We start from the raw sequence: 17,213 nt of genomic DNA, 5'->3' as shown, positions 1-17,213 counted from the left end.
AAGTAAACGAGATAATCTCAAATGGTGATAACTCTGGAGAAACTCTAACAGGGCACTGAGATAGAACAGACTAAATAGGGTGCTGGGGGTAACTCTATGTTTTTCTGGAAGCAGTGTCTAAAACAAGGATTCAAGTACAAGGGGATTCTTGGGTGCTAATCCTAAAAACACCAGTGGGAAAGCAGGGAAGTGAGGTAGAGAAGGGAAGCCAGTCTACAAAGATTCATCAACAGAATGCCAACACTTCAGGCTACTGAAACCAGGAAAGACTTCTCTGAGAGATGGCAGTCTAGCTGAGATCCAAAAGATGGAAAGGAACCAGACAGGGAAATCACATTTCCAGGCAGAGAGAATAGCAAGGAGGAAGGCTCCGAGTGCAACTAAGTTTGCTTTGTTTACAAAAATAGAAATAATAAAGAATCGCAGAACTTTAGAGGTATGGGGTGGGGGAGGGTTGTTTTTGAATCATGAAATCATCTATTCTTTTAGATAGAAAAATTAGAGGAAGTCAATGAGGAATTCAGAAACATGGACAGTGTCCTAGGATCCCAAGAGGGAGCCGGGACCACTGCTCTAATCCCTTGGCTCCCAGTTCAGAGCTTCCCCATCGACCATGAATCCCCAGCTTATTTTCCCATTTCACTCATTGGAATTTGGCAGTTTCACTGAGCCATGGAACTGAGAGGGAATTGCCTTTATGATCCTGCTAAAATTCCTTAGGTAGTTTTCCAAGGTATGATCAACAGCTTATGAGTGGAAGATCTGTATGTGACTTCTGAAAAAAGTTCTTCATGAAGAAGTTTTGCATTCTATTATTTTTTTCTTCCTGCTGGGAAGACCCCCAATTATACCTAAAAAGAAACCCAAGTTAACCCAAGGCTTTATGTGACCAGCTTTGGGCTGCCACTTTGACCTCCTTTCCCACCTTTTCTCCTCCAACTCAATGTGCCACAGTCACACCAGCTTCCTGTTTCTTGGATATGCCAATCATACTCCCACCCCTGGGTCTTTGCTCAGAATGTTCTTCTCCAGATATCCCCATAGCTCAGACACAGGCATCACTTCACTCAGATCGCTATGCCAAGACCACCTTCTCAGGGAGACTCATCATCATCATTTCTTCCAAAGCATGACACTAACCCTCACCATCCTATTACCTCACTTCATCCTTCTTCATAGGACTCATTGCTACCACAGACTGTACTATCCCAGATTATACTATACTATGCTACATATTTACTTGTGTATTTGTTTATTGTCTATCTACCCCACTAGAATATAAGCTCCATGAGGGAAGGAACTTGCTTTATTCACTATTAAAATAGTGCACTATGACTTTTCTTTTTTTTTTTTCTATGGTGCTTCCTTCAATATACTTATTTTTACTTTTATCATTACTATTTATATATATGTATTTTTTATTGCACTTTAGATTCTGGGGTACATGCACAGATCATGCAGAATTGTTGCCAAGGTACATACATGGCAATGTGGTTTGCTGCCTTCATCCCCCTATCACCTATATCTGGCATTTCTCCCCATGTTATTCCTCCCCAACCTCCCTAACCTCCACTGTCCCTCCTCAAGTCCCCACAACAGACCCTAGTTTGTGATGCTCCCCTCCCTGTGTCCATGTGTTCTCATTGTTCAACACCCACCTATGAGTGAGAACATGCAGTGTTTGATTTTCTGCTCTTCTGTCAGTTTGCTGAGAATGATGGTTTCCAGATCCATCCATATCCCTACAAAGGACACAAACTCGTCATTTTTTATGGCTGTATAGTATTCCATGGTGTATATATGCCACATTTTCCTTGTCCAGTCTGTCATTGATGGGCATTTGGGTTGGTTCCAGGTATTTGCTGTTGTAAACAATGCCTCAGTGAACATACATGTGCATGTGTCTTTATAATAGAATGATTTATAATCCTTTGGATATATACCGAGTAATGGGATTGCTGGGTCAAATGGAATTTCTATTTCTATATCTTGAGGAATCTTCTTCCAAAATGACTGAACTAATTTACACTCCCACAAACACTGTAAAAGTGTTTCTACTTCTCCACATCCTCTCCTGCATGTGTTGTCTCCAGATTTTTTAATGATCGCCATTCTAACTGACGTGACAGGGTATCTTAGTGTGGTTTTGATTTGCATTTCTCTAATAATCAGTGATGATGAGCATTTTTTCATATGTTTGTTGGCCTAATATATGTCTTCTTTTGAAAAGTGTCTGTTCATATTCTTTGTCCACTTTTGAATTTGTTTGTTTGTTTCTTGTAAATCTGTTTAGTTCTTTGTAGATTCTGGATATTAGCCCTTTGTCAGATGAGTAGATTGCAAACATTTTTTTCCCATTCTGTTGGTTGCCAATTCACTCTAATGATTGTTTCTTTTGCTGTACATAAGCTCTGGAGTTTAATTAGATCCCATTTGTCTATTTGGCTTTTGTTACCAATGCTTTTGGTGTTTTAGTCATGAAGTCCTTGCCTAGGCCTATGTCCTGAATGGTTTTGCCTAGGTTTTCTTCTAGGATTTTTACTGTGTTCAGTCTTATGTTTAAGTCTGTAATCCATCTGGAGTTAATTTCAGTGTAAGGTGTCGGGAAGGGATCCAGTTTCTGTTTTCTACACATGGCTAGCCAGTTATCCCAACACCTTTTATTAAACAGGGAATCCTTTCCCCATTGCTTGTTTTTGTCAGATTTGTCAAAGATCAGATGATTGTAGATGTGTGGCTTTGCCTCCAAGGCCTCTGTTCTGTTCCATTGGTTTATATCTCTGTTTTGGTACCAGTACCAAAGCTGTTTTCATTCCTGTAGCCTTGAAGTATAGTTTGAAATCAGGTAGTGTGTTACCTCTAGCTTTGTTCTTTTTGCTTAGGATTGTCTTGGCTATGTGGGCTCTCTTTTGTTTCCATATGAAGTTTAAAGTGGTTTTTCCAGTTCTGTGAAGAGGGTCATAGGTAGCTTGATGGAGATAGCATTGAATCTGTAAATAACTTTGGGCATATGGCCATTTCCACAACACTGATTCTTCCTACACATGAGCATGAAATATTTTTCCATCTGTTTGTGTCCTCTCTTCTTTCCTTGAGCAGTGGTTTGTAGTTCTCCTTGAAGAGGTCCTTTATATACTTTGTTAGTTGTAGTCTTAGGTATTTTATTCTCTTTGTAGCAATTGTGAATGGCAGTTTATTCTTGATTTGGCTCTCTTTTAGTCTGTTACTGGTGTAAAGGAATGCTTGTGATTTCTGCACATTGATTTTGTATCCTGAGGCTTTGCTGAAATTGTTTATCAGTTTAAGGAGATTTGGGGCTGAGACGATGGGGGTCTTCTAGATATACAATCATGTCATCTGCAAATAGAGACAATTTGACTTCCTCCTTTCCTGATTGAATACCCTTTATTTCTTTTTCTTGCCTGATTGCTCTGGCTAGAACTTCCAATACTACATTAAATAGGAGTGGTGAGAGAGGGCATCATTGTCTAGGGTCAGATTTCAAATGGAATGCTTCCAGATTTTGCCCATTCAGTATGATATTGGCTGTAGGTTTGTTGTAAATAGCTTTTATTATTTTGAGATATGGCCCATCAATACCTAGTTTTTTGAGAGTTTTTAGCATAAAAGACTGTTGAATTTTGTCAAAGGCCTTTTCCGCATCTGTTGAGATGATTGTGTGGTTTTTGTTTTTGGTTCTGTTTATGTGGTGGATTACGTTTATAGAGTTGCGTATGTTGAACCAGCCTTGCATGCCTGGGATGAAGCCCACTTGATCGTGATGGATAAGCTTTTAAATGTGCTGTTGCAATTGGTTTGCCAGTATTTTATTGAAGATTTTTGCGTCTATGTTCATCATGCATATTGGCCTGAAGTTTTCTTTTCTTGTTGAGTGTCTGCCGGGTTTTGGTATCAGAATGATGTTGTTCTCATAAAATGATTTGGGAAGGATTCCCTCTTTTTGGATTGTTTGGAACAGTTTCATAAGGAATGGTACCAGCTCCTCTTTGTATGTCTGGTAGAATTTGGCTGTGAACCCATCTGGACCTGGGCTTTTTTTGGTTGGTAGGCTATTAATTGCTGCCTCAACTTCAGCCCTTATTATTGGTCTTTTCAGGGTTTCAACTTCTTCCTGGGTTAGGCTTGAGAGGGTGCAAGTGTCCAGGAATTTAACTCTTTCTTCCAGGTTTACTGGTTTGTGTACATAGAGTTATTTGTCGTAATCTCTGATGGTAGTTTGCATTTCTATGGAATCAGTCGTCATATCTCCTTTATCATTTTTTATTGCATCTATTTGATTCTTCTATCTTTTCTTTTTTATTAATCTGGCTAGTGATCTGTCTATTTTGTTGACCTTTTCAAAAAACTAGCTCCTGGCTTTACTGATTTTTTGAAGGAATTTTTATGTCTCTCTCTCCTTCAGTTCTGCCCTGATCTTAGTTATTTCTTGTCTTCTGCTAGCTTTTGAGTTCTTTTGATCTTGCTCCCCTACTTCTTTCAGTTTTGAGGATAGGGTGTCAATTTTAGATCTTTCTTTGTTTCTCATGTGGGCATTTATTGCTGTAAATTTCCCTCTAGACACTGCTTTAAATGTGTCCTGGAGATTCTGGTACGTTGTGTCTTCATTCTCGTTGGTTTTGAAGAACATCTTTAGTTCTGCTTTCATTTCATTGTTTATCCAGTCAACATTCAAGAGCCAGTTGTTCAGTTTCCATGAAGTTGTGCAGTTCTGAGTTAGTTTCTTAATCCTGAGTTCTAATTTGATTGCACTGTGGTCTGAGAGACTGTTTCTTATGATTTCCATTATTTTGCATTTGCTGCGGAGTGATTTACTTCCAATTACGTGGTCAGTTTTAGAGTAGGTGTGATGTAGTGCTGAGAAGAATGTATATTCTGTGGATTTGGGGTGGAGAGTGTTGTAGATGTCTATTAGGTTTGCTTGGTCCAGATCTGAGTTCAAGCCCTGGATATCTTTGTCAATTTTCTGTCTCGTTGATCTTTGTAATATTGACAGTGGAGTGTTAAACTCTCCCACTATTATTGTGTGGAGTCTAAGTCTCCTAGTAAGTCATTAAGAACTTGCTTTATGTATCTGGGCGCTCCTGTATTGGGCGCTTACATATTTAGGATCGTTAGCTCTTCTTGTTGCATTGATCATTTTACCATTATATAATGCCCTTCTTTGTCTCTTTTGATCTTTATTGGTTTAAAGTCTATTTTATCAGAGACTAGAATTAAACCTCCTGCTTTTTTTTAGCTCTCCATTTGGTTAGTAAATCCTCCCCCTTCTCTTTATTTTGAGCCTATGTATGTCCTTGCATGTGAGATGAGTTTCCTGGATACAGCACACTGATGGGTTTAGGCTTTTTATCCAATTTGCCACTCTGTGTCTTTTGATTGGGGCATTAGCCCATTTACATTTAAGGTTAATACTGTTATATGTGAATTTTATCCTGCCATAATGCTAGCTGGTGGTTTTGCCCATTAGTTGATGCCGTTTCTTCATTGTGTCGATGCCCTTTACCATTTGGTACATTTTTGGAGTGGCTGGTATGGTTGTTCCTTTCTGTTTAGTGCTTCTTGCAGAAGCTTTTATAAGGCAAGCCTGGTGGTGATGAAATCTCTCAGCAATTGCTTTTCCTTAAAGGATTTTATTTCTGCTTTGCTTATGAAGCTTAGTATAGCTGGATATGAAATTCTAGGTTGAAAGTTTTCTTTAAGGATGTTGAATATCGTCCCCCACTCTCTTCTGGCTGGTACGGTTTCTTCGGAGAGACCTGCTGTGAGTCTGATGAGATTCCCTTTGTGGGTAACCCAACCTTTCTCTCTTGCTGCCCTTAGCATTTTTTTCTTCATTTTAACCCTGGTGAATCTGACAATTATGTGCCTCGGGGTTGCTCTTCTTGAGGAATATCTTTGTGGCGTTCTCTGTATTTCCTGGACTTGAATGTTGGTCTGCCTTCCTAGGTTGGGGAAGTTCTCCTGGATAATATCCTGAAGTGTGTTCTCCAGCTTGGATTCATTCTCTCTGTCACATTCAGGTACACCTGTTAAACATAGATTAGGTCCTTTAACATAATCCCATATTTCTTGGAGGCTTTGTTCATTTCTTTCACTCTTTTTTCTCTAATCTTGCCTTGTCATTTTATTTTGTTGAGTTGATCTTCATCTCTGATGTCTCAGCTGTTGAAACTTGTGTATGCTCGCAAAGTTCTCTTGTGTTTTTCAGCTCCATCAGGTCATTTATATTCATCTCTGAGCTGTTTATTGTCGTTAGCATTTCCTCTAACCTTTTTTCAAGGTTCCTAGTTTCTTTGCATTGATTAGAACATGTTCTTTTAACTCAGAAAAGTTTATTACCTACCTTCTGAAGCCTGTTTCTGTCAATTCATCAGACTCATTCTCCATCGAGCCTTGTTTCCTTCCTAGTGTGATCCCTTGGAGGAGGAGAGGTGTTCTGGTTTTTGGTGTTTTCATCCATTTTGCGCTGGTTTCTTCCTATCTTTGTGGATTTATATACCTGTGGTGCTTGTATTTGGTGACTTTCTGATGGGGTCTCTGAGTGGACATTATTTTTGTTGATGGTGAAGTTATTTATTTCTGTTTTTTAATTTTCCTTCTAACCATCCAGCCCCTCTGCTGTAGGCCTGCTGGAGGTCCACTTCAGATCCTGTTTGCCTGGGGGTCACCCACAGGGGCTGGAGAACAGTAAGGGCTGCTGCCAGTTTCTTCTGTTATCTTTGTCCCAGAAGTGTACCTGCCAGATGTCAGTCTGAGCTCTCCTTTACAAAGTATCTTTTTGGATATACAGGGGTCAGGGAGCTGCTTGAGGAGACAGTCAGTCCCTTATAGGAGTTCAAGTGCTGAGCTGTGAGCTCCATTTTTCCGTTCAGAGCTTCTGGGCAGGTATGTTTAAGTCTGCTGCAGCAGAACTCATAAACACCTTTTTCCCCAGATGCTCTGTCCTGGGAAGGTGGGGCTTTATTTATAAGTTCCTGACTTGCTGCTGCCTTTTTTCAGAGATGCCCTGCCCAGCAAGGTGGTAGTCTAGCCAGGGTCTGCCAGCAGAGACATTGCTGAACTGCTGTGGGCTCTGCCCAGCTGCTGTGTGAACTTCCTGTTAGAACTGCCTTAGTAATGGTGATCTGCCTCAGTAATGGCGACTGCCTTGGTAATGGCAGATTGTCTCAGTAAAGGCAGATTGTCTCGGTAATGGTGGACTGCCTCTGTAATGGCAGATTGCCTCGGTAATCGTGGACTGCCTGGGTAATGGTGGACTGCCTCAGTAATGGTGGACTGCCTTGGTAGTGGTGGATTGCCTCAATAATGGCTGAGGCCCTTCCCCCCACTGAGCTGGACTGTCCCGGGTCCAGCTGCACTTGCTGCAAAACTCTCAGTCTAGAGCATTTCAAATTGCTGGTCTTTGTAGGGGGTGGGACCTGCCGAGCCAGATCACCTGACTCCCTATTTCAGTCCCGTTATTTTTTTTTTTTTTCAGTTGAATGGGTGGCTCTGTATCCCAGGCATTCCAGCCACCTGTTGAAGTGGCTGCCTGGATTTGTGCTAGTTTTTGTGCGGAGACCTGCAGCACCTGCTGAAACAGCCATGCTTGAAGCTCGTGGCACTTTTCAGCCCAAAAATCTCCTGGTCTGTGGGCAGTGAAAACTCATTTGGAAATTCGGCGATCACTCACCCTCTGCGTTCTTCTCACTGGGAACTGCACTCTAGAGCTGTTCCTATTCAGCCATCTTGGATTTCCCTATGACTTTTCAAAAATGTTTGCTGAAATGATTAATCAATGAATAAGTGAGTGAGTGACTAGAGTGAACCAATATCTAACAGAGGCCCTTAGTTTTGGTGCTCTCTCTGCTACTAACTCCATAAATGACTCTGTGTAAGTTGATTCTTTCACTCTGCCTCAGTTTCTTTATCTGGCAAATAGACATATAATGTTTACCTTAAAGAGGGATAAAGTGAAATGAGGCCATAGATATGAAAGTACTGAACATTACTGAATATATTATACAACTGTAAGATTTTCTTTTTAGGTAGAATCCTTTTTGAGTTTGAGTAAGCTTCACCAAATGTGGTGGAAAGTTTTACTATAATAAAGAATCCTTCATGAATGCTGAATTGGTCAGGCCTCATGAAATGGTGAAGATGTACTCTGTTGTATGGAAAAGAGCACAGGGTGATGGTGATGACTGGGATCAGAATTCGGCCTCTTCCACAGACTTGCTGGTGTCCTTGAGTAACTCATAGGAGCTTGCCCCAGTGAAATTCAGATTTCTCTTCTCTCAAAATGGGTGGGTATTGGGATGGTTGATGAGATGATTCCCTCCTTAGAGTTTTCTACCTTATGCTGTGTATCTTATCACCATAATAATCTCAGCCACTATTTATTGATCAGTCACTCTGCACCACACACTTGACTTGTGTCATTTCATTGCATGTTTTCCCTAACTTCCAGACCTCCATTATTCAGACAAGAAAACTGTCAAATAAATAGTTAATAGTATAACTACTAGCCAGCCCTCCAAACCAGGCTACTGTCTCCTAAGCTATGCTAATTTTGTGCACAAACTAAGTAACAACCAAGTTCAAAGGAAAGGAAGCCTAACTGTCTCTCCATTGAGTGGGTTTCATCTGGTGGAACAGAATGGAAAATTCTGTGGCTCTGGAACAGGTAAAGTTGATTTATCCAGGCAGCATGTTCTGACTTCTCCCTTCTCCCCCTCTCACAGGGTTTCATGGACATCGACTTAAACAAATTCAAGGAGAGTGGTGCAAATGTGACGGGTTTCCAGCTAGTGAACTACACAGACACCATCCCAGCCAAGATCATGCAGCAGTGGAAGAACAGTGATGCTCGGGACCACACCCGGGTGGACTGGAAGAGACCCAAGGTGAGTGGATGGGCAGCCAGTGGCAAAGGGCCAGCCTTGACCCTTTGCCTGCCTCAGATTTCTGAGCAGCATTCATCTTTAGAAAGGAATTTGTTTTCTAAAGGAAACAATATATTTGTAAAAAATATTAGGTACAAATTGCAGGGGTCAGGCAACCCAAAATGGCAATGGTTTTAATAAAGGAGACATTTTATCTATCTCTCATGTAAACAAAACAGGAGTCAGCAGTCCCAGGCTTGTAAAATGGCTCCACAGTCATCAAATACCCAGGCTTCTTTTACCTTCTTGCTCTGCTGTCCTGCGCATATGGCTGCTGCCTAATAGTACAAGAGAGCTGCTTAAACTATAGCCATTGCCTCAGCATTCTACCCAGTAGGAAGAAAAAAAAAAACAGAATGCAGAACTTCTTCATGAAGAACTTTTTACAGAAGTCACACGCAGATCTTCTACTCATATGCCATTGATTGTATCCTGGAAAACTACCCCCACTTCGCTGCAAGGGAAGCTGGAAAATGGTGGTTCTATTCTGGTCAGCACCACCATGTAGCACAGCTCAGGGGGATGCTCATTTTTTTGTAGATGGAGCTTTTTTGGGTAGTGAGGTGGCCCTTATTCTGCTCAACCACATGCCCAGCTAAAAATCAGGGCAACATAACTAAGGAATATCCAGCAGATGTCTACCTGGGAGAGTCCACTCAATAATCATGCAGACACTGTGCTTGTCACTTCCCAGCAACGCAGCTCTAAATACTGCCACTAAAATCAATTTTGTTTGTTATTTGAGAATGGTTGGGAATAAGGATAGCAAATAATTTTTTCCCCAAGTCAAACCAGATAGCTTGACAGTGGCCACGTGGAACGTTGTATTGAGAAAGTGCTGAGGCCAAGTTTGTTTATCTGGACAAACAGTGAATCTTTGGCAGACTTTCTCTTACCACTCTGTCAATTCTTTTTATAAATGGCAAACCATATAATGGAGATGATTCTTATCCCACTATTGTTCAAACTGGTTTAACCCTTCAAGAATGAAGAATTATTTCAATATGAGCTTAAGCAAAACAAAATAACAAATATGCTTTAAAGCAATGAAAAAACTACTTAAGAGTTAAATAATTAATGTATGATGACCACATTCCAATTTCCAAAAGACTTGAGCAGATGAAAAAAATAACCAAATGTAATTTAATTTTGGAAAAAGAAATTAGAGAATGAAAGTTTAAAAATTAGAAAAATACTCATACATTCGTTCTTCAGCTCTCTGTTGTGAACTTGGAGTGTGCTAGACAACATAATAAGTACTGGGAACAAATTAGTGAAGAAAATAGACATGGATTCCAAAGCCAGAATCTATTTTCCTGGACTGCTCTACAGATTTTGTTTCATCCACATCTTAGTGCCCTTTTTGTCAGGAGAGGATAGAACTGATAGCTGTCACAAATAAACAGGTGGGGAAAGTCTACAGGGTATAAGCTTCTCACTTAGGTGAGCCACACGTGGAAAAGATTAAGAGCTTACCCTTCTTGCATTTTTTTTTCTTTTACTTTTATAAGAGATGAAAGAGTTAATTGTTTTCCTTGGCTCCTAGCTGATGACTGTAATGCCAGGATAAACCAACTGGTTTTTCATGAACTTTATCCAGCCTGCAGATGTGTTATATTTAATCTATGCATTTTTTCCAACTGAACCAACAGTTTTAAAATTGCAAGATTGCACACAGAAATCTAGAATCCTTGCTTCTCTTTGAAAGTCGTAACTGGCATTACTGAACTCCTAGTTCAGAGGGTCAGCATTGACTAGCATGGTCAAACAGCAGCCCCCATCTGAAGGGACAGGGACACCGTCCCTGATTCACCACTGTCTCCCCACATACACCATACATCTGGCCCTCTGCATACCTTTCTCATCACCAGAAAACGCGTTCCCAAATACAGCACCCAACCTTGCCTTCCTGTCAGCTTTCTTTGATACCTAACTGTCTCCATTCCTCCCACTAGTACACCTCTGCACTCACCTACGATGGGGTGAAGGTGATGGCTGAGGCTTTCCAGAGCCTGCGGAGGCAGAGAATTGATATATCTCGCCGGGGGAATGCTGGGGACTGTCTGGCTAACCCAGCTGTTCCCTGGGGCCAGGGGATTGACATCCAGAGAGCTCTGCAGCAGGTAAGGCCACCAATGGTTACTCCCATATCTCATGGGAGCCTATTGGGGGATTTCAGCATCAAATTCCAATAAAACACAGCTATTCTAAAGAAAAGGAAGAAAACGCCTGAAGTTCAGAACAACCACTGCATTGTGTTGGTGGCTCTTAGCATACATTGAAGCTCATGTAAAAAAAAAAAAAAAATTAATCATATGGAACAGTCATTTCTTGTAGTGTAAAAGCTATATTTTCTGCATAGCAATTATGCTGAAAAAAGAGAGCTGATGATTTTCTGCATATGGAAAGGGGGCTTGAAATACACAAGTATGAAACTGAACCATGTTAACAGTCTCCTGGAAACATTCCCCTCCTGCCCTGATTTTCTGGATTTCTTTGTTATCTTTGCTCTCTGCACACATTTTATGAGAGCCTGCTGCATGTGGACCCTAAAAACATTTCTCAGTACTTCTGATACCACCTTCCTGCTTCTCAGCCTCTGTTTGCATTTAAGAATAGTTAAAGGGCAGGGATAGAAAATGGCCATGCCCACTCTAATCAATTAGCTATGCAAAACATTCTGAGGCTGAATCCAGATACAACAGAGAGAAGTATAAATATTCAGTTAGTGGTATGTCTGCTGTGGAAGCAGGATGAGACAGTGGTACATGTGGGTGTATATTTAACATGCCTGGTTTGAAAGATTCTGGGGGTTTGCCCTCAGCTTCATTGCTCTTTGGGCTCCTGGAGATATCTAGAAGCACATCAAGCCCAGGCTGTGATTCTCAAACTACCAAGGAACAGCACTTTATTTTGGTTCTGACGCCTCCTGATAGAGAAGCTGTATTTCCAAAGGGACTGGGAGAGAATGGCTGTGCTTGCTGCAACAAAGCATTGGCTGCAATGGCAAGCCAGCCACAGCAAGATTATTTGGCACAAATGTCCCTCAGGACCCACCCTCCCCAACAAAGGGAGTTGCCTATCTAAGACAGGCTGTACTTTTAAGATGACATTCAGCAGAAGATGAATTTGTGCTCCTCGGGGAGAAGAGGAGCATTTCTGAATGAGAGAGAAATGTAGAGCAAAATGTACAACTATTCCCACTTGTTCACCAACCACACGTGCACAGCTCTAGCAATTTTCACAACCTGGAGAAAGAGACGCAAAAGGAACCTCACCAGCTGTTCCTCAGCCCTGATGAGCGCCTTTCTGTAGAGGAGAATATGTAGGTCTGTCCTTTGGAATGAAGCTAAGCAGGATTTCTGCTAGTGACAGGAGGAACATACTAAGGAGGACCTCCAGCTGCCATTTTTGCCCTCCCCTGGTCCCTGTACAGGGTGGCTCCCAAGTCACTAGGCAGCAACAGCAGACACCAAGCAGCTTACAGGGAAAAATTGCCAAACGGACAGCACCTGCGCCTCCCTTTCCACCCCCCACCCCAGCTTATTTAAAATGCTCTTCCAGACTCCACAGTCGAGACAGATTCTGTTTGCAATGTGAGGCTGGTTTCAAAAGGTCCCAGAGACTTGCCCTGAGCTTCACAACCCTTCCAACTCCCTTGCCTCTCCCATCTTAATGACGTCCTGAAAGGATAGTCTGACGCCACCATGACAGTGATGAAGCATGGGAGGCAATTCAGTGTGGCAGGAAGGGCTCTGAACTGGGAGGCAGGAGAGCTGGACTCCACGTTCAGCTGGGACCCTGGCTCTCTGGATGACCTTGAAACATTCACTTAGCTCTCCTGCCGTCTTCCCTTTCCTTCCCCATGAAAATGAAAGGGGTGGAGCGACGACCTCAAATCTCAGCTGGCTCTGAAAATTCAGAGTCTAACTTTTTTTCCTGTGGTCTAACCCACGTCCTTCTGGTTGTGGTGTATACTTAGCACTCTGCTTTTGCCCTCAGTGGGGCTTGAAAGAAAGCAGTTGCCATAGTCAAAAGAAGAATGACCTCTTTTGTTTTGTCTTGGAGCCAAGATATGTGTGTGCCTGCCCTTCATCAGCTGTTCTTTGAAAACCTACTGTGTGCCCTGGCTTGGGGTCAAACACTAAGGACAATAAAAGAAAGCAAGGCTTGCCCTCAAGAAACTCCTTGCAGCATCTGTGGAGAAAAAGAGAGGAACAACTATCCCACAAAAACAAAACAAATAAACAAGTCAGAACATTCCCATCCTAAGATCAGAAGTTCAGATTGATTCTTTTTCCAATCTTTGTTAAGCACCTAGAATGAGAAAAGTTTTTTGCTGAAAGACACCTTAGAGATTACTGACTCTCCTTTTCCTTCACTTTATAAGTGAAGGAAACAGCACTTTGAATGAAACAGCAGACCCAGAATGGACAATGACTCATCCAGGGTCACACTGCCGCTTAGTGGCAGAGGCTGGACCAGATCCCAGTCCAGGGCTCCTCTTCCCCAGGCCAGGTCTGTGCTATGAGCCCAGCGGCCCTTACTTATAAGCCCTGACCTCTGAAGCCTTCCATACATAGTCATGGCTACTGTTCAGCAATGGTTTTTTCTAGATTCATCTCTTGAAATAGCCATGCCATTGGGAGCTGGGTAAATCCTGATGGTATCCAGTCTTTGGAACCTGAGGCTTGGAGGCTCAAGTCTCTACTGCCTTCACCTCTGGCCTTTGGGTCACATAGTGGGAGAGGACCTGTGGTTTAGCTTGTATTAGAGCAGGGATGTGTATAAGTTAGGCCAAGAGGCCCAGCACAGCCTACCTGGAGGGCAAGCATGCTAGGGAGTTAAATTCTAAAAATAATATGTATCATGTGTTAAAGGCTTAGTATGTACAAGGCTGTAAACATTTACACATACAGTATTATATCATTGAATCTTTGATATAACACATAACACCCAAGACAGGTAGTTTTATTCACTGTGTTTTTTAATTGGAGAAACTGAGCTTCAGAGAAGTTATAAACTTCTTTAAATTCCTACGTTATACAGCTAGCTAGTGGTAAAATTGGGACTCCAACCCACATTTAGATGATGCCTCCCTCTGTATGCTTAACTGCTCTGAAGCCTCAAGGACACGGCCAAACAGGAAAGACACAAAAGCTATGGCCCAGCCCCCAGCAACACATGGTCTTGGGTAATATCTGTGCACACCCACCCCCCCTCACCCTGCTGTAATTTCCCTAGCAGCAGATTGAAAATAATCAGCTGCCTTCCTACCCCCTGCCTGCCATCTAGGGAGCCATTCCGAATATTAATGAACCCACATCCTGGAGTCCCTCAGCGCTCCAGGAAAGAGGCAGCATTAGGATGCCCATATGTCGCCTTCTGGATGGCAGAGAACCCCAAGTCGGGTTCTTAACATTGGAGATGTCATAGGCATTTGAGGATATGATTTTTAAAAAGATATCTGTAGACTCTTTTCCTTAGAAAAATGCATACATGTACAAACATAATTTCTGCATGACCAGGAGTAGGGAGAACACAGATACTCCTAGAACTCATCCCAGGACTTCAAGTTTAGAATACCTGCCCTAAATAGTAATAGTAATCATCCCTCTCAGTTTTTGTTTTCGCGAACTGCCAGCCAACAATCAAGCATATGGAAATGAAGGTATGCTCAGAACTTTGCTAGATGGGGCCTGGGGTTGGTTGGACAATGGGGTTTTAAGACACAGCCCTGCCTTTAAAGGCTAACACAGATGGGCTCTTGGTGCTGTGGACAGTCAGAGCAGAATGCTATCACTGATGAATACAGACATCAGCAAGGTTTTCTGTAGGAGTGTGACTGGCCTTTCAATAGGGTGACCCTTTATTACCCAAAACCTGTCATCCAAATGGGAACACTTAGGAGTGAAAGGAAGAGCTAATATCAATCATTCCAGAACAAGAGGACCAGAACTGCCCTGTGTTAGTCCATGTGCATTGTTATAAAGTAATACCAATGGATAAAGAAAAAAGTCTCATTTTAGCTAACAGTTTTTTAGGCTATACATGAAGCATAGTGTCAGCATCTATTTTTGATGAGGGCCTCAGGAAGCTTCCAATCATGACAGAGGGTAAAGGAAAAGACAGTATGTCCCATGGTAAGAGAGGGAGTGAGAGAGATAGGGGAGGAGGTACCAGGCTCTTTTAAACAACCAGCTCTCATAAATGAGTGAGAACTTATTTATTACCATGGGGAGGGCACCAAGCCGTTCATGAGAGTTCCACCCCCATGATGCAAACACCTCCTACCAGGCACCACCTCCAACCTTCAGGGTCATTTTTTAACATGAAACTTGGAGGGGAAAAATATCCAAACTATATCATGTTCCAAGCAAACTGAGGTGGAGGTAATGTAACCCTTAAAGGAAGGGTAAATTTGAACCTGGAGTAAATCGGGTTTGGAAGGTTCTGGATGGGGATGTCAGTGATACCCAGCAAGAGATGAGATAGAGTGAAGGTATAAGCAAGGACTTGCAGGTGTCACACTGGCCTGTTAGGGTGTTAGGAATAGAAGGGCTGGGTTCAACTGTGGCTCCACCCAGCACTATCTGGGGGATCTTGGACTAATTGCTCACATTTTCCAGACCAGGATTTTCCCATCTGCTAAACAGACATAATCCTCCTAATGCTGCCTCCCTCACTGGCTTGTTGCAGGGCTCACGATTTTAAGAAAGCATCATGCTTGTGTTCTTTTGAACTTCAGGGAAGCTGTATGAGACAGTCAGAGCCAAGATTATTCTTCCCAAGACTCAGGTAGGAAAGTGAAGCTTAGAAGGGTTCTGAGATTTGCTCTAGCCAGAGTAGCTAGGATGTGACCAGCAAGGACCTCACCGACAGGCCTCACAAACAGGGAGCATCCAGGAGGCAGGATCCACCTGAAGGCAACCACAAAGGGGTTACAGAATCCCTGCGTCCAATGTGACTACTTGGCTGTTTCCTTCAGGTATGCCTTTCAGGATCCAGTGAGGACAGGGAAAAGAAGTCAGTGTTGACATCTGACAAAGATTCTTTGCTTGACCAAACTTTAGTCAGGCTTCTGAACCTCCTCCTAGGCCCATCTGTGCAATTCTTGTAAAATCCAGTTTTAGCGAAGAACTTGCTAAGTCAGTTTAGCAAGGACCCTGTCCACCATGTCCACCTCCTTCGCCATGATCATCTTCTGCAACCTCCACCATCCCCCAGGTGATGTCGGATCATCCTGGTCCAGCTTCAGCAAGAATCCTCTTAGGCCACTTTAGCCAGATTTCCTCTTAACCCCGATGCTTGCTGTTAGTAACTTCCTATCCACTGACCCCCACCCTGCTCCTTGGCTATACTTTCCCATCGGCCCCTGCTGTATTTGGAGTTGAGCCGAATCTCTCTCCCCTACTGCAAGACCCCATTGCAGGGGTCTCTATACCTACCACTACGATCCTGAAAAAGTCTTCTTTACTGTGCTTTAACAAGTGTCACTGATTAATTTTTTCTTTAACGTAGCTCAAGTAATAGGACATTAACCAGCATTCTCCCAGCACCAAGCAGGAAAGGAAATGTAGGCTTTGGCCTCTCACTAGCAGCAGATTCTGAGCTGGCACCCAGTACCCTTTACAGGAAGCCCAAGGTTAATTCTCCATCTTTCATGGAGGGAGTTGAGGGCGCCAGGATGGCGACAGGAGTTCTGGGAGCAGGAACCGGGGAGAAGTGCCTGGGCTCCATCAGTCTGACCTCAGTCACCCTGGGGCAGGGGGAGAGGGAGATAAGTGCCCAGATCTCAGAGCTCAGACCCGATGGAAGGGGACAGCAGTTTCAAGATACACATTTCTGAGAAGCGTCTTCCTCTGACTCTGAGTCTTTATGCTCCTCGACAAATGGTTTGAGGCTGAGCCATCCTCTTGAACTCTCCTTGTTCTGCCGTCATGGAATGGTGTTTCTGGGATGTCTCTTTCCCATTCTCTGATATTTTTATTTATCTCAGTGCACGTAAGACTTGGCTTCCCCAAATAGACAGTAAGAGCCCTTCAGTTACCCTTGATCTCTCAGTGACCTTACTGTGAATCCCGGAGTCAAGCACCATCAGCTCTGAGTCTCAACAATCTCATCTTTGAAACAGACAAAATAACCTCTGCTCTGTCTATTCACTGGGTTTCCATGAACATGAAATAAGCAGCTTCTTGTGAGATCACTGTGACAGTGCAAGATGCTCTCAGATCACTAGAACTGTGCAGGTAGGATCCTTGACCTTAT

General features: G+C 42.7%; 1 protein-coding gene across 3 annotated transcripts in view; it reads left to right on the top strand.

The window, feature by feature from the left end:
• The window catches only part of GRIA1 (glutamate ionotropic receptor AMPA type subunit 1), a 323,009-nt gene that overhangs the window by 185,586 nt on the left and 120,210 nt on the right, over window positions 1-17,213 (top strand). For all 3 annotated transcript variants that reach the window (XM_032259814.1, XM_032259816.1, XM_032259815.1), the window contains exons 6-7: window positions 8,745-8,906; window positions 10,901-11,068. In XM_032259814.1, coding sequence (XP_032115705.1) covers window positions 8,745-8,906; window positions 10,901-11,068 — 330 coding nt within the window. The remainder of the gene's footprint in view (window positions 1-8,744; window positions 8,907-10,900; window positions 11,069-17,213) is intronic.

Source organism: Sapajus apella, unplaced genomic scaffold (assembly GCF_009761245.1).
Source record: "Sapajus apella isolate SASKATOON/1434 unplaced genomic scaffold, GSC_monkey_1.0 scaffold112, whole genome shotgun sequence".
Taxonomy (NCBI): Eukaryota; Metazoa; Chordata; class Mammalia; order Primates; family Cebidae; genus Sapajus; species Sapajus apella.
Note: the sequence above shows the minus strand (reverse complement) of the source record. Positions and strands in the feature narration are given on the sequence as shown.